The 23,848-nt window shown below is 42.8% G+C and overlaps 1 protein-coding gene and 1 pseudogene across 1 annotated transcript; one reads left to right on the top strand and one right to left on the bottom strand.

Annotated features, from left to right (window-relative positions):
• Nucleotides 1–1,698: 1,698 nt before the first annotated feature.
• Nucleotides 1,699–23,798, bottom strand: LOC115684453 (transcription factor DUO1-like; annotated as a pseudogene).
• LOC115684491 (uncharacterized) lies at nt 3,799–6,221 on the top strand. The gene is made up of 4 exons (XM_030609233.2): nt 3,799–4,243; nt 4,432–4,587; nt 5,345–5,453; nt 5,863–6,221. The coding sequence occupies exons 1-4, from the start codon at nt 3,893–3,895 to the stop codon at nt 6,057–6,059; spliced, it is 813 nt and encodes a 270-aa protein (XP_030465093.2). The 5' UTR covers nt 3,799–3,892; the 3' UTR covers nt 6,060–6,221.
• Nucleotides 23,799–23,848: the final 50 nt, after the last annotated feature.

The following is a 23,848-nucleotide window of genomic DNA, read 5'->3' as shown; positions in this document are numbered from 1 at the left end:
CCCTTCGTTCACGACGAGTCGTTGTCGTATTTGCTAATAATGGTATTTTGCGCACCCCTTTTCGAACCGCCCAAATCGATAATGGATCTCTTAGGCTAAAATTAGCGAGGTGGGTGGTGGCTCTAGCCTTTCATTCACTTTCAATCTTTATGCATCTTTTAGGCTCCAAGGGCCTCTCCTCGCTCCTTCATGGGTGCTTCGGAGAAGTTTCTGGTTTCTTTTCTCCATCCTTTCCTGTGAATCGATGTCTATACCGCCTATGACAGTACCAAGGATCATCCTGTTTTCGGAGATTTAGATTTCTAATTTTGCCCTGAAGACATCTAATGCAAAACGTTTCTGACTTCCAATTCTACCCTCTGTACATTGAAAAATCATTAGATTTTTAAAATTATCTAATTCGTCCTAAAGGCGTACATTTTAATTTATGACGGACCGATTAAAGTCGTAAAGTTTTCATATCGTGTGGAATACATCTATTCTAGTTTAAACCGTCACACCTCTCATTTAAAATGTTGCCCTGAACAAAACTAATCTAAATCTAGCTAAAACAACTCTCAAGATGCAAAGGTTTGACATGTTATATCAATCATGTCTATTTCCATATAATTTCACAATAGTCATAAGATCTGGTTCATTCCAATTGACGATCTTGGACTTACCATAGAACTTGGATAATTAAAGCATTGGAGCTTAGGAGTGGACATATCGAGAGATGTTGTAATTCAAATTACAACATCTTATAAATCACTATGATGGACATTGAGGTTTGTTTTCACTAGACATTGAGCTTACGAGTGGAAATTTATCAGTCCCGTGATGGTCTTCTCTGTCAAATGCTAAACGCAACATTATGAGACCCCATTAGCTGGATAACACTCAATGTCCATCTATCCACCCAATCAGCTTGCTTCGCGACTATGATTTTTTCATAAACATGGGTAAGTATAGATTCTTTTGGTACATATAATCTTGAGTTTGCATCTTTCATAAATCAAGATCATTCCTATCAAATATGTGAATTTTTAATTTTCGTTCTTATTCTGACATTGTTGACTTGCTTCAACTCAGTCAAACCTATTTTGATACCAATTTATGCTAGGAGCGCGTAGTAGAAGCATGATACATTTATCCAAGGAGATCGCCAAAAGAAAACTCAAGTCCATACCTGTCAACATATCCAATTAAACCCACTTTCACTTAAAAGTTTAAACCAATATATTATTGATCAACTAGTATATATTAACTATTCCACAAAATACTAATTCTCTGATGTATGAATTTTTCTAAGACAACTGACACGTATATATTAACAATCTCCCTCTCACATATGGGTTCAAGGTTAGGTCTGCTCCCCCTTAGTTTAAATATCCTTCTGCACCAATATGGCTCAACTTGAATCTCCAATTCCCCCTTCATCCCGAGTCTCTTTCCCTAGATAGAACCATGAAGGTTACCTTGAAACCATGTTGGTCTGATCTCTTCCTTGAAATGTTCACCAAACACTGATATATATTGGGAGTGAGCAAGTAGTAAAAGATCGATATCTTCACTTGGAGAGATTGCCAAAAGGGAGACCAAGTCCGACACAACAACCTTCACTCAAAAGCTTAAGCCAATCAGTTATAATCCAATTATAATATATTAACTACTCTACAATACACTAATTCTAAGATGTAAGATTTTTTCAAATACAACTCACACGTGCATCTCAGCATCAAGTACATCCATTGGCAAGCCGTCAAAGAAAACACCTGGCTTCCCCCGGTTCATATTCCCATCTATCACACCGTCGCTACCTTTACAACACAAGGACCCGAAAAAGGGGCATGTTAGGAGGAAATCCTTCTCCGTCCACAAGCTCAGAAGTGTCCTCCCCCGGGCCCAGCAACCTATGATAGTTGGGGTCATCGAGCCTCGCCATGAGCTTTGGCTCTCGGGCGAGAATGAGATGCCTAATTGCGGCAATGGTCTGTGAGGGGACGGGATTTGCATGGAGAGACCAAAGTAGAGGCTCCTATTGGAGTCGAACTCGTGCGGAACCTAATGGCCACCAGCATTAGATGGGTTGGGCAGTGGCGTGCAACAAATCTAGCAGAGGATGGTGATTGGCATCGAACAATAGCCCTGAGTTTACCATCCTCCATCAAACTATAGGAAGAGAAAAGAGAGTCAAAACCACTCCTTCTACGACTAAACTTCAATTCCTAACCTCATCTTTTCGAAGAGGTTAGTAATGAAAGGACCAATTTTGACGCACTTGCATATATCTTAGGTATCGAGTAATCTGTACCATTGAAGGGCGGTGGAGAGCAAAGGAGCCACCCGCGGCAGCGCAGCCGATTAGTCATCACCTTACTTAGATCATTTACAAATTTGCACACCGGGTTTGTCCACCTCCTACTTTGAAAGGAAGAGATGGGGAGTTCAATTCCCTACCTTCTTAGAGGAGGCTAGGGAGTGGAGACGCTTAGTTTCGATTTGGATTTCAACTTCCACACTAAATAAAAAGGCAGCGCAAAAGTCGAAAGTGAGTTTAGAGATAAAGTCAAATGGACAAAAAAAATATATGGTCAACGTGAAGCTTTTTATGTTTCACGTTTTTTGCTTTTATAAACATAATGATTTAATTATTGAAGAAGATGGAAAAATTGTCTTATGACAAAGCCAACAGTCAAATTTGGTGTGCAATCTCTAGTTTTCCACAATATCGTTGACTTAGCTATTTTCTATTGTTGGTCGCTCTGCCGATTGCCAAGAAGGATGAAATAAAATTTTATTGATTGGACTTTGGAGGGAACGGCTTTTGTTAGCAAGGTTTATATAATAATTTTTTTATCCACGATCGGCTTTATTGTAATCCATGTTGAGCTAGTTTTTATCCAATTGAAGCATATGAGTTTTTTCTTTCTTTCTTTCTTTTTTAAGAAAAGAGAGGCTTAAAGACTCTATTTAATTGGCTTAATTCTTTAGAAAATCTCCAAACTTTAGGTTTATTCCAAATTTTGTTCCGAACTTTTTTTTTATCTCAGAAAAAACCTCAAACAATAGATCCAGTCCCAAATCTACTCCAAATTTTGTTTTGTCTAAAATAATCATCAACTTTCAATATATTCTCAAATCCCAACTTGACGTGGCATTTCCACGTTAGCAAGGTGACGTGGAAACTTATCTTCAAATGAAACCGTTGTGGAATATGAAAATTAGAGACGACTAAAGACGATTTTTGGAAAGAGGACTAATGGGGGCAGATTTGGGACTACAGTAAAAATTGATGATTTTTCTCTTAAACAAAAAAAAAGTTTTGGGTATATTTGGGATTGGACCTAAAGTTGGGATTTGTTTTAGAAAATGAAGAGTTTGGAGTAGATTTGGATTGGACCTAAAGAGGCATCCTATGCATAACAAAACCTGCTGCAAAATACACGTAGTTTAACCCCTTGAAATTAACGTAATTAGTTGGGACATCAGGGGATTCCTGATTCAAAAATTGGAAGTTGCTTGTTTAAATTCCACCCACTTAGTGCAAGCTGCTCCTGATCAGGATCGCCTATAAAGGCCAAAACTACGGAGGCCAACGTCCGGTGTTTATGGGCCTCCAATTAGCCAGGTGTTTATGCTCGAGCCTTTAGATTATCAAAAATGAAAAATATATGTAGCTTATATTTTCGGACCGTGGGTAACATTTAAATAAATAGGTTATTTTCGACCACCAAGAATAGATAATGCAAACGGTAGTGCGTCCCCACCAGCAACCACCCAACCTTTGAGCTACATTTTCTATTGGGGTACTAGTCAAAATCTGTGAGCAAGAAAGTTTATCTCTTCTTCTCTCTTCATCTTCCCCGTGCTCTCTAAGCGTACAGCTCACAACCTTAAGTCGCCGGCCGCAATGGTGTCGACCGTCGAGCCTGAGCAATCAACCGGCCATTGCCAACACGTCCTCGTCATGCGCCACAGCAACCGTGCCGACGACGGCGTCGACGAGTCGTGGTGGACCAGGGTCTCCAAGCCGTGGGACGCTCCATTGACCGATGCGGGCCGGATCAAGGCGCTCGAAACTGGCCAGAAACTCCGGGCCGAGCTCGGGTTCCCGATCCACCGGGTCGTCTCGTCGCCGTTCCGACGGTGCATCGAAACTGCACGGGAACTGATCGCCGGGCTCTCCACGGAGGGCGACGAGGCCATGAACGTTGTGCTAGATGATGGCAATTGCACTGACTCATCAGCATCAGGAATCAAGGTCAAGTAATCTCTCCAAATCCGAATGGGTTTTGCTGAAAGTTCTTGATCTAGGTTCAGCTTTGATCTATTGCCATATATACTTTCCGCGTTAGACTCAAACTCCAAAGACCTTTTCCGCACAAAAGAACAATATGTTGAGACAAGAACGAAGGAATATTTAAGAGCTGACCGATAAACTATTTGCAGGTATGCATAGAATATGGAATGTGTGAGGTGTTCAACGACGTCGCATTGTGGTATCATCCCACGGATCGTGATTCATGGGGATTTGACATCGAAAAGCTCGAGGATTCATTTCCGGCCGGCATCGTGGACCTCGCGCCGCACCGGGTGTTCAACGAGGTACGAAGTTTTTATACGGCACACCTTGCTTAAAAATTGAATTATGAATTTTTTAGGAATCATACCCCTGGACGAAAAATGCTCCTTGGCACTATCACGGAAAGTCGCACATGCTCGTTGGCAGGCGAGTTGGGAGTGATTTGAGACTAAGGGCGCGTTTGGCAAGTTACCAAATAGTAATTATTTCTGTTCTTTTATTTCCAGAATCAGTTTTGGAACAGAAATCCGTTTGGTAAATTTTTTGTTTCCGAGCATGAATTTGCAAAAATTTCTTCCCAAAATCAGTTTTGGAACAGAATCAAGAAGCAAAAAAAAGTAATTTCTTGATTCGAGGAACAAGAATTTTTTTTTTCTTCTTCTTCTTCTTGGTTCTCTTCTTTCTCCTTGGTTTCTTCTTCTTCTTTATTCCTGGCCTACCGCCAATCGCCGGCGACCGGCCACAGGTCAGGGCCGGCGAGGGCGTCGCGGCCCTCGCCGGTGGCTAGCCAGGGCCGCCCTCACTGGATCTGGCATGGGCGGCCCGCCGAATCTAGCGTGGGCAACCCTCGCCGCCGCCCTCGCAAGATCCGGCAAGGGTGGCTCGCGGCCTAGGCAAGGGCTGCCCTCACCGCTGCCCTCGCCAGATCCGGCGAGGGCGGCCCTCGCCTAGGCCCCTAGCCGCCCTTGCCCAGGCTGCGCCCTTGCCCAGGCTGCGCTTAAAAGATCAGATTCTGATTGTAATTGCATGGTCTAATGTAGAGTATCTAAATTGCTGTAGCTGCCACAATGGGGAGAAAGCGAATCCAGGGCAACAGATCGATACCTCCGCACTATTCACTCCCTCGTTGACAAATACCCTCAAGAAAATTTGCTGTTCGTCACTCATGGTGAGCTTCAATTTGGCATTTAGTTTCTCTCTTTATAAGCAATTAAATCAAGATTTAAATCCAATTTATGTAGGGTATACATATGGCTAACTTCAATAAACATCATGGTACTGCCTAAAAAAACGCTTTTAACGATACACAGACACGCACATAAGCGAATGACCTCGTAAAAAATTCATATGTCATTAACTTTGCTTCAAAGATCACAGAGGACACTTAGAATATTTGCACTGCGGGCTTATTTGCACCGTTGAAGCATATGGGTCCACTCAAATTTAAAGTGGCGCCTATCAGATTCAACTATTCGTATACACACCTGGTGCGTATGCCAAGTCCTCGTAACATGGTGCGAAAAGTTGAGGTTATTTTTTTATGTTTTCACATGTTTCTAAACCAGCTTCTGGTGCAGGGGACGCAGTAAAATACATGGTCTCGACATATTGGAAGGAGGCAACAGGGTACAAAATAAAAGCTGGCTATTGCGGAAGCGTGCATCTCAAGAGGCAAATTATTAGGAATGGCGATTTGTTCACTGCTAGAAAATTTGGGATCGCAAAGAACCCCGAAGAAACTGGCATCAAGCGTGAGCCGATACGATACGCATGAACTGGTGTTCGCACTTACGGTATGTGATGGTGGAGCATTGGGAGGGTTTGAGTTGCTTTCTATGGTGGTTTTGTCATACAAATTGCGAAATTTTCAGAATATTTCTATGTATCATCGTCACGAGAGATTTGGAAAATAAAGTGAAATATCTTAAATATCTCTAGGAAATATCTAAATATCTTTTACATACCCACAAACTCAAGTGCATAAAAAATACATGTCTAGATAGTGCCGTGAACACTTGTAACGCCATGAAATAAGTGAGCTTAGTGGATATGAGGTAGAGTGTCGCGCGGCAACGTGTGTGGCAGCTTTCAGCGTTCTTTCACAACAAAATTTTAGGATGTGGCTTGTCTGATGGCAGAGTCTGATCGTGGTATCAGTTCTCCGATTTGAGTAGCGGTAGGTCATGATCAAACGAAAACAGCATACGGTCGATACGGTTGGCTTAGCTAACTAAAATAGTTACTTGACGAACGCAACTGATGCAGTTGGTTTTGCCTTTGAAGCAGCTAGAACTATCAATTAGAGGGGGGTGAATAGGTGATTGTAAAAAACTTGCCAAATAAATGCGGAATTAAAAGTGTCGAGTGAATATGAATGTGATAGTGAGGAAACAAAGCGTTGATTCCGATAATATCCAAGAGTGCAGTAATGAATATGATTAGAGATAGAGGACAGTGCACTTAGAAATTATAGTGGTTCGGCTTAGTTTAAGCCTACGTCAACTTTCCCAGCTAACAGCCTACTGGTTCAATCATTAACAAGTTACAGTTGTAAGTACTACTTATATTCAAGCACTTCTTGTAACGACTCGGTCCGACGAGGGTGGAGAGTGGTTGCCGGGGCTAGAGGGCCCGGACAAGGAGCTCCTGGCAGGTTTTTAGGATGACGAAGGGGGTAGGAATGAACTGAACTGTGCATCTAACAAGGGGAGAGCGATCGAGATATATATATATCTGTGTGTGTGTGTGTGTGTGAAAACTGGAATTAACTCACGGAGGCACCTTTTGATGTAACGGCATGCTTTGCTTTTGAATTCCAAAGTTAAGTGAGCCCAAGTTAGAGCACTACCAGGATGGGTGACCTTCTAGGAAAGTGTTTGCCTGTACGCCAAAGGACAAAACTGTGAGACTCGATATGGGACGGGCCAAAGCAAACAATACCTCGAGTAAGTTAAATCTAGGGTGTCACACTTCTTCTCAAAGTAGATGTTGCTTATATCTAAGCAAATAGAACTCATTATCTCACACATAAGCACAAACTTTCACACTACCAAGACTTTTAAAGTGCTTAGAAGACAATTCGAATGATGTGAAGCTCTCTCAAAAAATGGAATTTTGAATTCTCGATCTCTCTGTCTCTTCAGCGCCTTGGTCTTCTTTTATACTCTTTAGCATCCAAACTTCTCATTGGACAATTTTCAAAAGGATAAATCCCCAATCTAACCATTGGACAATTATTGAGAAAATTAGGTAGCCGTTGAGGTCAATCAATCAAGATCCTCGTAGATTTGGTCGCTCATACAATCAAATATTGATTCCAAAAGCAAAGTGGCTCGTCTATGGAATGTATCTTGCCCTCGGGATGATTGTCAATCAATCAAAATATCTCACGTGATTGAATATTTCGAGTAGATAATCCTAGTCCATAAAAATCTTCCAAATAAGGAATTCATACCATATTACAGGCTATCAAGAGATAAAATATCTAAAGATAATATTCTTGATATTCATGATAAAATGTTGTTTATAAGTGCGTTGCTCATATTCCTATATCCAACTGTTGATATCCAGTGTATACTTTATTGATATCTACTCACTAATCTGCTTATATCCACGCGATGCTATCTCATATCCCCGTAGAACGTTGCTAATATTCATGTGATACCCTGTTGATATCCATGCAGTATTATGTTGATATTCAAACGATAGATACACCTGACTTAATATATGAAATTGTTCTCTTGGAGATATTTTGATTAAGATATTGATGTAGATTCTGTAAACTCAACACCCTTTGGTATATTCAAGATTAAGTGTGCTCCACAAAGGTTCTTCAAGTTAATCAGAATCTTTTTACCAATTATATCAAAATTCTTTTTCAATGTTGATACAATCTGAAATACAAAAAACTCTTGCATTTATCAAGATCGAAAGAAACCATAAATAGTTCCTTACCAAAAAAAAAAAGAAACCATAAATAGTTTTGTCAATTTCAAAACATAATAGAGTTTTTCTCAATAACTTTCAAAATAATTATTTGAACAATGCGGCTTGTACGGCTAGCATCATAATAACCAAGCTAAGAATCGGAGGGAAACGGCAAGCGGCCAATGCGGCTAGCTGTACTGACGAAACAATAATTGGGCGACTTCCTCAGAGCGATGCGTGTGAGTGAACACTATTGCACATCAAGGATGGACTCAAATATGCATCGGGTGTTGTTGGGTGTGCACTAGGGTGTTTATGGGAGTGCACCCTGCACTCAATGCACTTAAGATTTCTTCATTTGGTGGCTCTGATACCAAAATAAGAAATATATGCAAAAAATAAGAATTGGGAAATATTCAATATATTTTGATATATCATAAGAGTACATCAACCTATATATAAGTACATAATCAAATGGACATATGGAGAATCACCTAGATATATGTATTATCATAAAAGATATGTGATAATCAATAGATATTGTCACGCCCGTACCCTACGAACACGTAACATCCCGCCGCGGTCGTTAAGAATGCGACTCCCAGATTCGTCGCCGACCCGTTACCATTGAAATAAGAGAAAATACGCGGAAGCCAAAAGAACACTCCATTCAACAAACATTCAAACGGGATAACAGAGAGAGAATTTAAACAAACCAACGAACTATTTTATAAACTTAACATCACATACAACGATAGAATATACAAGCCCCAAAGCCACAAACCAAACGCAACCAAAGGGAGGGACAACCACAAAAGGACCCAAAAGACAACCCTATCAAAACACAACACGGGCCGGCCCACTAAAAGCCACGGAAGGACCCATGGTCCGACCCGGCACCAGCCGGATTAACACGGGGATAATCCAAAGATCCCAAATCCTAAACCACGTCAGGAACATCAAACCCTCAGAGGACCAAAACCCGTCTGAAACCAAGCCATACTAGAGCACCCAGCGAACCAAACCGTGCCATACCCGATACACCCCCCACGGGTCCACCCAATCCCATCTCCGTTGGTACCAAAAGCCATAATCAAGGAGGGTCCGAAAATGTTTAACAAGGAATGAGATAAATCTCAAAAGCAAGCCGACAGCAACACCCCGGCACCTAACATGCCATCTAACCAAAGGTTAAGCATCCAACGGACAAGACCACAACTATGCAAGTCTCAATTTGTATCACAACCATGGCAACTATCAATATGCATAACATCAATAATAATAATCCAGACATAATCAATCATTCACACGAGTCTCGATTATAAGATGAAATCACTTCGCCCGTCCCATACCGTGCCTCACGATTTTATCCTATAATAAAGCTCAAGCATACCATATGCACATAACACTCGAAGTTGTCCAGATTATTAACGACCCACCATAGGTCACACCGAACTCCCGCCGTCTTCCCATAGCCAGCATCACCCCACTACTTTGGGCGTGGCAACGTCCGGATCGAACCCCCCCGACAAGTCGGGTACCGGACGGCATCCCATTTAGGAGCATCGATCCGGTCTCCACCGCGATCGGCAATGTCTGGGATCGAACCCCCGACAAGTCGGGTACCGACAAAGATCCGAACTTCCGCGGCATCGTCTAGAACTCGTCTTAGACGGAACTTATCATGGTCACACACGTAAATAACCACGCATTGCCAATTTTAATCTTCTTAATTAGCCAATGCAAGTGTTTATGACGTGCAATGTACTACGAATAAATATGCCATGAATCGCACTCGTTTCGCATCAAACATCGATATATGATCACGATACGCCATGCCAAGCCAACAATAGCCATAATTAACCACACGATCTTCGTTCTAGGCCACGAAATCATCATCAAACTATACGATCAAGACATAGTCAACTAATCAGCCATGATTAAATAAATTAACCATACGATCAAACCAATTAACCATGCGATCAATTTTAAACAACTAATTCACCACACGATCGTCATTAAACCTTTAATCGACACATAATCGACTAATTAGCCATGCGATTGCCAATCAAAGTCACCCGATCAATCTCAAATCTCTAATAAGCCATATGATTAACTTTTATCACATCTTAATTTAATCTAAACCGTAGGATCAAAATTAGCACCTAATCATGATAATTAAGCCCTAAAATTAACCTTAACCATTCTAGAACCAATGGGGCCATATGATCAAAGTCCAAGTCATCCAATTCAGCCACTACCACATGATTATTGCAGCCACAAGACTAACCCACGAATTTAATTAAAACAATCACTAAACAACCATAATTAGCCAAATTAAGCACAATTAGCAACATTAAACATATGATCAAGCTCAAATAACATAATCTACCTATCTTAACATTCAAATCAGCCACATAATTATCAAATCCATCCACCAACAATTTCTCAATTCAACTTATGCCATAACCCCTAAATTAACCCCTAAAATAACCCCTAAATTACCCTAACAACCCCTAAACACTATCCATTGGTAACCTACTAACCTAATCAAGGTTTAGGGAGTTACTTACCACTAATATAAGCTAAGAATCAAGCCAAACCCAGAGCACCCGTCCCGGCCAAGCCAAGAGCTCCGGCGAACGGCGGCGGCCCAAACGGCGATCCGGCTGAACGGCGGCCGCTCCTCGGGTGTGAACGGCGGCTTGCGGGCGGCTCACGGTGGTCCACGGTGGTCCAAGGTGGTGGCGTGAGGGGCTGATGGGTGGTGGACGGTGGTGGGAGTGTCTCGGCCAAGAGAGAGGAAGAGAGAGAGAAAAAATGAAGAGAGAGAGAGAACAAGGGAAAAGTGAGGAGAGAGAGTGTGAATGAACATATCTCACCAAAATGGAGGGCTAGGATGAGTCCTGATGCCCAAGTATTGATCCAAGGCTAGAAATGCATCTTGACAAAAGTCTTCTAGAAGAGCATTTTTGTAATTAACCAAAAGGCAAGGGCAAAGTTGTCCATGAAGATTTTCGGTCACTAGGTAAAAATACCAATAAGTCCTTCCACTCAACAAATAAATTCTAGAACACACAGGGGCAAAATCGTCTTTTCTAATTTCCGAGCCTAATTTCCCGTTTTCGCGAATTTCTGAGCAAACCGATAATAAAGCGAGCTTAATGCGGCGTCGTCCAATATAATAATTTTGATATCCTTGAAAGTTCGATACCCAAGTTCGGATTCCAATTGTGGTCAAAATCGCTCAAACGCGACTTTCGTGTATCTCAAACTAACGGGCGGCTTTTAGGGTTTACGCGTGTCGACCCGTGGTTGATTTGATATCAATCCACATTTAAGTTTACTCGAGCCATGGTGACTTCGGTTGTCATGTAATTACGAGGGTCAATCACTAGTTCGAACGACACGATCGTTAGAAATTGATTTTGGAACGTTTGGAATGCATACAGTGATTAAACGGCATCACCCGTGACTCAATTGTATAACATTGTTAAATTGTTCCTTAATCATTCTTGGATCTGCCTAAAATGGTCCTAAATATCCCTCGTCAATTCTTATGGTCGAAGTATCGATCCAGTGTTCGAGTTCTTGGGTCGTGCGTATCAAAATCCTAACTAGCCATTCCTAACTAACGGTTAGTATTCTCAAGAATGGCCAATTCCGAGTGAGATATAACAGAAAGTGCATTGATGATAATATCATTTCATAAATCCCGAAAGTGGGTCGAAATTCAGAATGTCACAATTCTTCCCTTACAAAAATTTCGTCCTCGAAATTTACAACCAAACCCAAACTATTCAAACAAATGGGGGTGCCGACGCCTCATGATTTCTTCACTTTCCCACGTGGCTCCTTCCGTTCCATGATGTTGCCGACTACTTTGACCAACGGGATTGTCTTATTCCGTAGAACTTGTTCTTTTCTCTTCTATCCGAATAGGCTTTTCCACGTACGACACCTTGTCATCCACGTCTATTTCTTCATAATTCAGCACGTGGGTCGGATCTGGTTCATACTTCCTTAGCATGGACACGTGGAATACATTATGAATCCGAGATAAATTCGGCGGCAAGGCAAGTCGATAGGCTAAAATTCCAATTCTTTCCAATATTTCAAACGGACCTACGTACCTCGGGCTTAACTTCCCTTTCTTACCAAACCGAGATGTTCCTCGCATTGGTGATACCTTGACGAAAACATGATCTCCTTCTTGAAACTCCAAAGGTCTACGCCGTTTATCCGCATAATTTTTCTCGACGACTTTGAGCAGTTTTCGCTCTTTCCCGAATGACCTTAACGCTCGATCGATGTTCTACCAATTCGACCCGTAATTCTCCTTTCACCAACTTCATCCCAACAAACGGTGTTCTGCATGCTACTCGCCATATAACGCTTCAAATGGTGCCATTCTCGATGCTTTGCGATAACTATTATTGTAGGCGAATTCAACTAAATGTAACTGTTTCTTCCCATCCGCCTTTAAAATCTATCACACAAGCTCGTAACATGTCCTCGAGTGTCTGAATCGTCCTTTCGGGCCGACCATCTTTGCGGATGATATGTCAGTACTATACCGTAACTTCGTTCCCATAGCCGTCTCAAGACTCTTCCAAAAGGTTGCATGGTAAACTTAGGGTCTCTGTCCGACGTAATAGTTATCGGTACTCCATGAAGACGGACTATCTCGTCGCATATACAATCTAAGATACTTATCCATTGCGAAATCCTTTCGCACCGCGAGAAAATGTGCCGACTTAGTCAATCAGTCGACGATAACCCAAATGGAATCGTGACCTCTCCGGCTCCTCGGTAATCCCATAACGAAGTCCATGGTAACATGCTCCCATTTCCACTGGAATTTCCAAGGATTGGCACTGTCCACCGGGCTTACAATGCTGCGCCTTTACTTGTTGGCACGTCAAACACCGGGCCACATGCTTGGCTACATCCACTTTCATTCCGTTCCACCGGTAGGCTGGCGCAAATTTTGATACATTTTTGTGCTACCGGATGAATGCTATAGTTGCTACGGTGAGCTTCGCCAAGATTTCTTCCTTAAGCTCTACGTCATCGGGCACACACAAACGTCCACGAAACTTCAAGATTCCGTCCTCGGATACTTGAAAGTCAACCTTTCTCTTAGTTTCGTCCATTTGCGTGAATCTTTTGAATATCGGGGTCCGTAGATTGTAATGCCTTAATTTTAGCCCAATTTCTCGGTTCAATCCTTAAAGTGGCTAACAAGCTTGAGAGGTGACTTACCTCAAACTTAAATTCAGAATCCCGTACTCCTCGAGTAAAGTCCACTCTTTAATCATCAAATGCGCGATGCTCGATTTCCACTAAGTGCATCCGCTACTTTGTTAGCCTTTCCCGGGTGGTATAAGATGTCACGCCGTAATCGTTTAGAAGTTCCATCCATCGGCGTTGTCTCATATTCAATTCTTTACCGAGAAAACAAATATTTCAAACTCGATGATCCGTGTAGATTTGAAACCTTTCTCCACATAAATAATGCCTCCAAATTTTAAGTGCAAAGATGATGGCCGCAAGTTCTAAATCATGTGTCGGGTAGTTCATCTCGTGAGGTCTCAACTGTCGCGATGCGTATGCAACGACTCTTCCATGTTGCATTAAAACACATCCTAATCCCTTCAGACGCATCACTATAAATCTCGTATCCTCCAGGACCCGAGGGTATTATCAATACCGGTGCGGTAGTCAACTTATGCTTAAGCTCTTGGAAACTTCTCTCGCACTTATCCGTCCATTCGAACTTTGTTTCCTTCTTTAGTAAGCGAGTCAAAGGAGTGGCTATCGCGGAGAACCTTTCCACGAATCTTCTATAATAGCCAGCTAGTCCTAGAAAACTCCGAACTTCCTCACCGTCGTAGGTCTCGCCAATTCATAACCGCCTCAATCTTAGTTGGATCCACCGAGATTCCATCCCGCAGATCACATGTCCAAGAAATGCTACACGATTCAGCCGAACTCACACTTACTAAACTTAGCGTAAAGTGCGTGTTCTCTTAAGGTCCGTAGAACCATTCTTAAATGTTGCTCATGCTCCTCGGGACTTTTCGAGTATATCAATATGTCGTCGATGAACACTATAACGAATAAATCCAAGAATTCCTTGAATACCCGATTCATCAAATCCATAAAAGCATGGGGCATTAGTCAATCCAAACGGCATAACCGTAAACTCGTAATGTCCATATCTTGTACGAAATGCCGTCTTCGGTATATCCTCCTTTTAATCCTTAACCGATGGTAGCCCGTTCTTAAGTCTATCTTGAAAATACCGAAGCCCCTTGCAGTTGATCAAACAAGTCATCTATTCTTGGTAATGGATACTTGTTCTTGATGGTCACTTGATTCAACCGCCGATAGTCGATGCACAAACGCAACGAACCATCTTTCTTTCGACGAACAACACCGTGTGCTCCCCACGGTGACGCACTTGGACGAATGAATCCCTTGTCTAGCAGCTCTTGCATCCGAACTTTTAACTCCTTCAATTCTGATAAGGCCATTCGTAGGGTGCTCTAGAGATTGGCTCCGTCCCGGGGCCAACTCAATTACAAACTCCACTTCCCTTTCAGGTGGTAATCCCGGCAATTCCTTAGGAAAGACATCGGGAAAGTTACACACCTCGGCTATGTCCTCTAGCCTTGGCTCATCGCCAATGAGTCAAAAACAGTCGCGCTAGGTAACCTTGGCATCCTTCATCCAACAGCTTAGTCACCTCAAGCGACGAAATCCAAGGAATCGAGGTTCCTCCTCGGTTTCCAACAAATTCATATCGAGGATGACCAACAGGATTAAATTGGATCACCCTTCTACTACATCCATCACGGCCCTTTGTTTTACTAGCCAATCCATACCAATAATGACGTCAAAATCAAACATAGCCAACACCACCAAATCAATTAATTCCTCTCTACCACCAATGACTATCTTACGCTTCGAGCATCCTACTGAGATTAGCACTTTATCCTTTAGAGGAGTAGTAACATGCAACATTGCTTCTAACGGTTTCGGTTCAATCCCGATCAATCTAACAAATTGTTCGACACAAATGAATGCGATGCTCCTGGATCAAACAAGGCATAAGCGCATGATCACATAAAGAGACCGCACTGTGACCACGCCGGGCGCATCCTCCGCCTCTTTGCGAGCCATAGCATAAACTCTTCCTTGTGCTGGGGTCGATTCGATTATTCTCGCGGAGCGGTTCCGGCTGATTCCCCATCCGAGGTTGTTGTGGTTGAAATGGCGACCTAACTTGTCGATTCGGGCAATCCTTCACTTGGTGACCATGCTGGCCACATCCAAAGCAAGTTCCATTCTCGCCAGGGCAAGGGCCATTCCCATGCCTTCTTCCGCAAAATCGACACGGAGTTCCGCAATAGTAGGTCGGCTTTACGATATTCTTTTTAACAGGGAGGGACAAATCGTTTATTCCCATTCATAGGTTTCTTTCCAAAGTTACGATTATCCCTAGCCGGTATAAACCGCGATCCGATGCGGCATTCCTCTCGGTCATATCTCTCTCAATCATCCGAGCCCGCTCATAAAGCTCGTTGTAATCCCTAAGGTTCGGGGGTATCGGTCGGCTGCGAAGTTCCGGCTTTAAACCATCTCGAAACCTTCTTGCCTTATCCAAAGGATTCTCGACCATCCTCGGTGCAAACTTCGATAACCTAGCAAATTCCGCCTGCGTCGATCCACGATCATCCGATTCCCGCGGCGTAAGAATTCTGCCATCTTCCGTTCTTGAGCACTCTCGAAAAAGTACTTTCCATTAAAGGCATCGACGGCCGGTCCAATTCGGCACAGGCCCACTGGGAAAATTCTTTCTCGGGTGGCCTTCCACCAATCATTAGCATTATCTTGAAGTTGATACACCAAAGTCACCTTTTCCTCCTCCGTGCACCCCGAAGTGCAAAGGCCTTTTCCAATTCCTCAACCCGAGTGGCGGCCTCGGGATCACCTTTCCCGTCGAACTTTGATGGCTTAAGTTTCAAGAACTCGCCCACCAACTTGTGCATTTGGCGATTCTCATTTCCATTTCCATTCCCTGGATTATTACGAGCGGCGCGGCCTTCAAAAGCAGCGCAGCGAGCAGCTTCGTTCTTGAGTCCGCAAGCCTATTAACTGTCCAATCGCCTAGAGCCCTTAAAACCCCATCAACTCTAGGATCCTCTGCCGTTCTAGCTCGCGAACTCGATGCACCTCTCGGTTCCTCTACCCGGGTGTTCATCCTCACGTAAATCACTCCAAACACCTAAGCCTGCTATAATTCCACCATGGAATCAAAGACTTAAATCAACTACTCGGCTGCGGTTCTAGGCAACGAACTACAAGCAAGCAATTGTAAGCAAGCAATCACCCCAAATAAGCATCATAAGTACACACTTAGCAAGAGTATAGATCTTACCTTAGAGCGCCCGTAACGTTAGTAATAGCACTAAACCACTCAGCACTCATAAGCGATAACGTATGATGCAAATTCAAGCCTACCAATCACAAGCACATATTCTCAAAGCACGCACAAAGCGTCACAAACTTGTGATCAAGGCAAGTCTCTCTAACCAGCTACCCCAAAATCATCGCTCCTTATCACTCCAAGTCTCGACCAAACATGGATCGAGCTAACCTTGCTCCGATACCACTTAAACGGGATGTCACGCCCGTACCCTACGAACACGTAACATCCCGCCGCGGTCGTTAAGAATGCGACTCCCAGGATTCGTCGCCGACCCGTTACCATTGAAATAAGAGAAAATACGCGGAAGCCAAAAGAACACTCCATTCAACAAACATTCAAACGGGATAACAGAGAGAAATTTAAACAAACCAACGAACTATTTTATAAACTTAACATCACATACAACGATAGAATATACAAGCCTTCCTAAAGGCCACAAACCTGCACCACGCATACTCAAAAAGGGATAGGGTGGTCGATCCGCTCCACTACTCTATTCAAAAGAGGAGCTCCCAAAAGATAGGGATCTCTAACCCTATCAAAAACCTCCACAACATCCTGGCGGTGCTCCCCGGCGAAGCGGCCGATGCCTCACTATAAGAGCGGACGGCAAGGACTCCCATTCGGTTCGCCACTCGACCCACGCCGGAGGCTCTGTCACCATCGGTTCTGCTCCGGATTAACTACGCTCCGTCGGGGATCAATCTCCATAAGATCCCATAATCCTAAACCATCGTCATGGGGAACATCAAACCCTTCGAGAGGACCAATATTCGAGCTCCGTCTCTCGAAACCAAGCCATGTACTTATGAGTCATGCAATCTGCTCCCCATCGTCGACCCAAACCGTGCTCTCATACTTCCGATACTCCCTACCCTCTCCTACTGGGTACTCGGTCACCCAATGCTCCATCTCCGTTGGTACCCGAAACGAAGCGGAGGCTCGCCTCATAATCAAGGTCGAGGGTCTCGAAAATGTTTAACAACGGGGAATGAGATAAATCTCAATAAGTAAACCGCCTAAGCCTCGACTAGGGCAATACGTACCTCCGGCACCCTAATCATGCCATTCTAACCAAAAGGTTAAGTTCCTATCCAACGGACAATGGTACCACATACTATGCAAGTCTCAATTTGTATCACAACCATGGCAACTATCAATATGCATAACATCAATAATAATAATCCGTACATAATCAATCATTCACACGAGTCTCGATTATAAGATGAAATCACTTCGGCCCGTCCCATACCGTGCCTCACGATTTTATCCTATAATAAAGCTCAAGCATACCATATGCACATAACACTCGAAGTTGTCCAGATTATTAACGACCCACCATAGGTCACACCGAACTCCCGCCGGTCTTCCGGCATAGCCGAGCATCACCCCACTACTTTGGGCGTGGCAACGTCCGGGATCGAACCCCCGACAAGTCGGGTACCGGACGGCATCCCATTTAGGAGCATCGATCCGGTCTCCACCGCGATCGGCAATGTCTCAGGATCGAACCCCCCGACAAGTCGGGTACTGCAACATCCGAACTTCCGCCGGCATCGTCTAGAACTCGTCTTAGACGGAACTTATCATGGTCACACACGTAAATAACCACGCATTGCCAATTTTAATCTTCTTAATTAGCCAATGCAAGTGTTTATGACGTGCAATGTACTACGAATAAATATGCCATGAATCGCACTCGTTTCGCATCAAACATCGATATATGATCACGATACGCCATGCCAAGCCAACAATAGCCATAATTAACCACACGATCTTCGTTCTAGGCCACGAAATCATCATCAAACTATACGATCAAGACATAGTCAACTAATCAGCCATGATTAAATAAATTAACCATACGATCAAACCAATTAACCATGCGATCAATTTTAAACAACTAATTCACCACACGATCGTCATTAAACCTTTAATCGACACATAATCGACTAATTAGCCATGCGATTGCCAATCAAAGTCACCCGATCAATCTCAAATATCTAATAAGCCATATGATTAACTTTTATCACATCTTAATTTAATCTAAACCGTAGGATCAAAATTAGCACCTAATCATGATAATTAAGCCCTAAAATTAACCTTAACCATTCTAGAACCAATGGGGGCCATATGATCAAAGTCCAAGTCATCCAATTCAGCCACTACCACATGATTATTGCAGCCACAAGACTAACCCACGAATTTAATTAAAACAATCACTAAACAACCATAATTAGCCAAATTAAGCACAATTAGCAACATTAAACATATGATCAAGCTCAAATAACATAATCTACCTATCTTAACATTCAAATCAGCCACATAATTATCAAATCCATCCACCAACAATTTCTCAATTCAGCTTATGCCATAACCCCTAAATTAACCCCTAAAATAACCCCTAAATTACCCTAACAACCCCTAAACACTATCCATTAGTAACCTACTAACCTAATCAAGGTTTAGGAGTTACTTACCACTAATATAAGCTAAGAATCAAGCCAAACCCAGCAGCACTGCCCCGCCAAGCCAAGAGCTCCGGCGAACGGCGGCGGCCCAAACGGCGATCCGGCGAACGGCGGCACTCCGGTGTGAACGGCGGCTTGCGGGCGGCTCACGGTGGTCCACGGTGGTCCAAGGTGGTGGCGTGAGGGGCTGATGGGTGGTGGACGGTGGTGGGGAGTGTCTCGGCCAAGAGAGAGGAAGAGAGAGAAAAAATGAAGAGAGAGAGAGAAGCAAGGGAAAAGTGAGGAGAGAGAGGTGTGGTGAGCTGAACATATCTCACCAAAATGGAGGGCTAGGATGAGTCCTTGATGCCCAAGTATTGATCCAAGGGCTAGAAATGCATCTTGACAAAAGTCTTCTAGAAGGGCATTTTTGTAATTAACCAAAAAGGCAAGGGCAAAGTTGTCCATGAAGATTTTCGGTCACTAGGGTAAAAATACCAATAAGTCCTTCCACTCAACAAATAAATTCTAGAACACACAGGGGCAAAATCGTCTTTTCTAATTTCCGAGCCTAATTTCCCGTTTTCGCGAATTTCGAGCAAACCGATAATAAAGCGAGCTTAATGCGGCGTCGTCCAATATAATAATTTTGATATCCTTGAAAGTTCGATACCCAAGTTCGGATTCCAATTCGTGGTCAAAATCGCTCAAACGCGACTTTCGTGTATCTCAAACTAACGGGCGGCTTTTAGGGTTTACGCGTGTCGACCCGTGGTTGATTTGATATCAATCCACATTTAAGTTTACTCGAGCCATGGTGACTTCGGTTGTCATGTAATTACGAGGGTCAATCACTAGTTCCGAACGACACGATCGTTAGAAATTGATTTTGGAACGTTTGGAATGCATACAGTGATTAAACGGCATCACCCGTGACTCAATTGTATAACATTGTTAAATTGTTCCTTAATCATTCTTGGATCTCGCCTAAAATGGTCCTAAATATCCCCTCGTCAATTCTTATGGTCGAAGTATCGATCCAGGTTCGAGTTCTTGGGTCGTGCGTATCAAAATCCTAACTAGCCATTCCCTAACGTTAGTATTCTCAAGAATGGCCAATTCCGAGTGAGATATAACAGAAAGTGCATTGATGATAATATCATTTCATAAATCCCGAAAGTGGGTCGAAATTCAGAATGTCACAGATATATTCTAAATATATCTTGAAAATATCTAAATATCACAAACACTATGAAAGCCAAGTGGTTCATACTACTGCAACACATGAACTAGAGGTGTCTCATACATAATATTCTTGAATTTGATTTGAATACAAAGATTAAACAGCAATAAGAATTGCTTTGTCATTGAATCTTGTCGAATCACAGAAGCTAGACAAACTAAATAACACTAGTCTCCATGGCAGACCCTTCTTAGCTCCGTATAATTTGTATAACCACCACTTTGATGCGATCGGGAGCGATTCGAAATGATCACATACTCTTGGGGAATTTGATTGCTGATGAAGATAGAGCAATAGCTATAGATCTTTGATACTTTGATACGTGATGACGATTACTGTCCTTAAGAAATTATTTGCCTTCACTATTGTTGTTGTCAGATTTAAAACAAATATACTTCCAAAATATACACCAAAGCGACAGAGAAACAAGTTCAGCAATTACTCGATTTCTTTCTTGAAATTTTACCTTAAATGTGCTATCAAACTTGTGCGTGAAAAGAGACAGTAAGAGAGAATATAATGAAGAGTAGAGAGTAATGAAGAAGAGGGTTGCTATTCTTGAACACGTGTTATGAATAATATATGATTTGGTCGTATTTACGAACAATCAATCAACACATCTTTTGAAAATAGGTACTTTATCCTCACTATCACCACTTTCATGATCAACAATCGCTTCTTTTCATGTCAATAATCACTTATGTTCATATCCAACGATCAGCTCTTTTCATGTCTAACAATATAACAAATTATTTCAATAGACATTCATATTCCTGTCTATCATGCTGTCTCTTATTTTACAACACAAGGAAGGACTAGAAAAGGGGGGAAGGACATTAGAAGTGCCAAAAGTTGTGTACGGCGCTCACTTTAATGTCAAAAGTTTTTTCGGATAACTTAAATGCCACTTTTAAAAAAAAACGATAGCTTAAGTGCCAACTCCGATCTGGATCGCCAGAAATCTGACGTGGTAATATTTTATTAATTTCTTAGTCCTACGTGGCTTGCCAGCGTGCCCAGTCAGCATATAACCCATAAATGACATCATCTAAAAGTTGTAAATAGTGATCATTTAAGTGCCAAAGTTTGTTTAAAGTGATCACTTCAGTGCCAATCGTTATTAAAAAACGATCACTTCAGTGTCAATCAGATTATACAACGTCGTTTTGGATATCTACGTGGACTGGATTTTTTTTAAAAAAATTGCCAAGTCATATTGAAAATTTTAATTATAAATACCACGTAATCAATTTGGCCGGAATTAGCATTTAAGTGATCGTTTTTTCTCCAATCACTTCAGTGTCAATCAGATTATACAACGTCGTTTTGGATGTCTACGTGGACTGGATTTTTTTTAAAAAAATTGCCAAGTCATATTGAAAATTTTAATTATAAATACCACGTAATCAATTTGGCCGGAATTAGCATTTAAGTGATCGTTTTTTCTCCAATTTGGCACTTAAGTGATTGTTTTTTCTCCGATTTGGCACTTAAGTGATCCAAATAAAACTTTTGACACTAAAGTGAGCGTCGTATACAACATTTGGCACTTCTAGTGTTCTTCTTCCTAGAAAAGGGGCATGTCGGGAGGAAATCCCTCTTTGTCCACAAGCTCGAAAGCATCATCCTCGAGGCCCAGCAAGCTGAAATAGTTGGGGTCGTCTGGCCTCGCCATGAGCTCGTGGCTCTCGGGCAAGAACAAGATGCTTAATTGCGGCAACGGTGTGTGAGGGAAAGGAATCTGTATATGGGGTTCGGAGCTCGTTGGAGTTGAACTTGTGCATAGCCAAATGGCCACTAGGATAGGGCGAACCAGGGTTCGGCAGGTTGGACGGTGGTGGAGGATCGGTGATGCACGACGACGCACGTGAGCGAACCCTTGAGGTCGACCCTTCCTTTGCTGAAGAGCACGATTTGGGAACCTAGAAAAGAATGAGTTCTAGAGCTTACGACGCGCTTACACTATATCGAGGCCTACAACGTAATCTCTCCAATACAGTACCGATTAATCCGCAAATTTCGCAAGAAATGATGCCAAGAATGGAAGGAAAGCAGAGTTCAAAGATTATTAGTGATTGAGTGGAATTATTTATACCTCCACAACAGGACATTGTGATGGAGAAAAAGCGGGACTTCCCTTTTGTGCTCGTGCTGTTTGGAAGACGAGGCTAGTAGGATCCTGGCCAGTCTCTTCTGCCTGCTGCTCCAGAAGTTCATTATGTTGTCGTCGGTCCATTCGGGCAAGTGTGCCGCAATCCTCGCCCATTTGTTCCCGAACTGCGCCAGCGGCTGCATCACGAACCTGTCTTTCTCTGCTGAGAATTTGCAACCACTGGACACAAGCACAACCCAGAAAGAGAAATGAACGAAAATCACAAGCCATCAATCAATAATTACTTAGTTTCCTCCCAACACAACACGACAATGAATAAGAAAGCGATTCAAGGATTATGAAACGCGCGATCCAGGCATGAGCATAATTCCATATAGGCGAAAAAAGGTTCGTACTTTCTGAGATTAAGGCCTGAGCTTGTTGATCCAGTGGAGGCAGCACGACTTGCTGGTGCGCTGCAGGAGGCGTTCGAATCGAATGGAGCTCCAGTCCCGCGGGGCCATACTTATTCACTTGATTGATCAGGACCTCGTCTTCCTCGGCCTTCCATGGCCTTTTTAATCCCATTGACAATGGGAGACCTGCAACAGAACTTGGACAGCTAAAGAATCGGAACTGAAACAAAATAACAACGATATGCCCTTTGTAAGGCCATGATAATCCGAGCTTTTGTTGTTCGATGACGCAATTAATTTCTTTTATGATTCTCTTGTTAGAGACATAACTTACCTCATCTCAAATTTGTTCCAACTGTCATTTTGTTTGCACGTAATTTGAGTTGTTGAAGAAGCTGAACTAGTAGTATCTGAGTTTCAAAGGGTTGGACCTGGCGATTCCATGTTGAAGCTCCTTGTCGTTCTGTTATCAACTGCTGTCTTAAGTAACATCGTCTGTATGCGATGTGATAGCAAATGTTAACGTTGTTGTTCTTACGTTATGGGTTAGGTAGGCGAGTCTTGCCACGCAGGCATTGAAACTCCACTCATTGATCGCCACGTGTGCGAGTGAGGCCCACTTTTCAGATTTTTTCTCTCTCTTTCGTTACTCTCTCTCTGATCTCACTCTGTTCTTCGGTTTCTTTGTGCCTCTTGAGGCCATGGATGCCAAATGAGAATTGGGTTTTCTGGGAGGAAGGTTTGGAGGCGTTGAATGAGCACTTCAAGAACTCTGAGTTCCCAAGCGAGGCGGAGCACTGCCTACCAGTGGCGATCTCGCCGCCACGGAACGGAAGGCGACTGACGGAGCCGCTCCCCATCTCGGGGCAGCAAAGATTGTTTGTCATGTGTCACCCTCCGCGTCGAGAACTAAATCTTAATGTTTTCTCCACTTTTGGGTT

The sequence above is a fragment of the Syzygium oleosum genome, unplaced genomic scaffold (genome assembly GCF_021117445.2).
Source record: "Syzygium oleosum isolate NSW1041296 unplaced genomic scaffold, Sole_v2.1 Sole_v2.14, whole genome shotgun sequence".
Classification (NCBI taxonomy): domain Eukaryota; kingdom Viridiplantae; phylum Streptophyta; class Magnoliopsida; order Myrtales; family Myrtaceae; genus Syzygium; species Syzygium oleosum.
The sequence above is the reverse complement of the archived record's forward strand: the minus strand, read 5'-3'. Positions and strand labels throughout refer to the sequence as shown.

What these genes read in the sequence shown, in the direction of transcription:
- LOC115684491 (XM_030609233.2), top strand. Translation starts at nt 3,893, where the DNA reads ATGGTGTCGACCGTCGAGCCTGAGCAATCAACCGGCCATTGCCAACAC. An exon ending in CATCAGCATCAGGAATCAAG is followed by an intron (nt 4,244 to 4,431) that starts GTCAAGTAATCT and finishes AACTATTTGCAG; the next exon opens with GTATGCATAGAATATGGAAT. An exon ending in CGCACCGGGTGTTCAACGAG is followed by an intron (nt 4,588 to 5,344) that starts GTACGAAGTTTT and finishes AAATTGCTGTAG; the next exon opens with CTGCCACAATGGGGAGAAAG.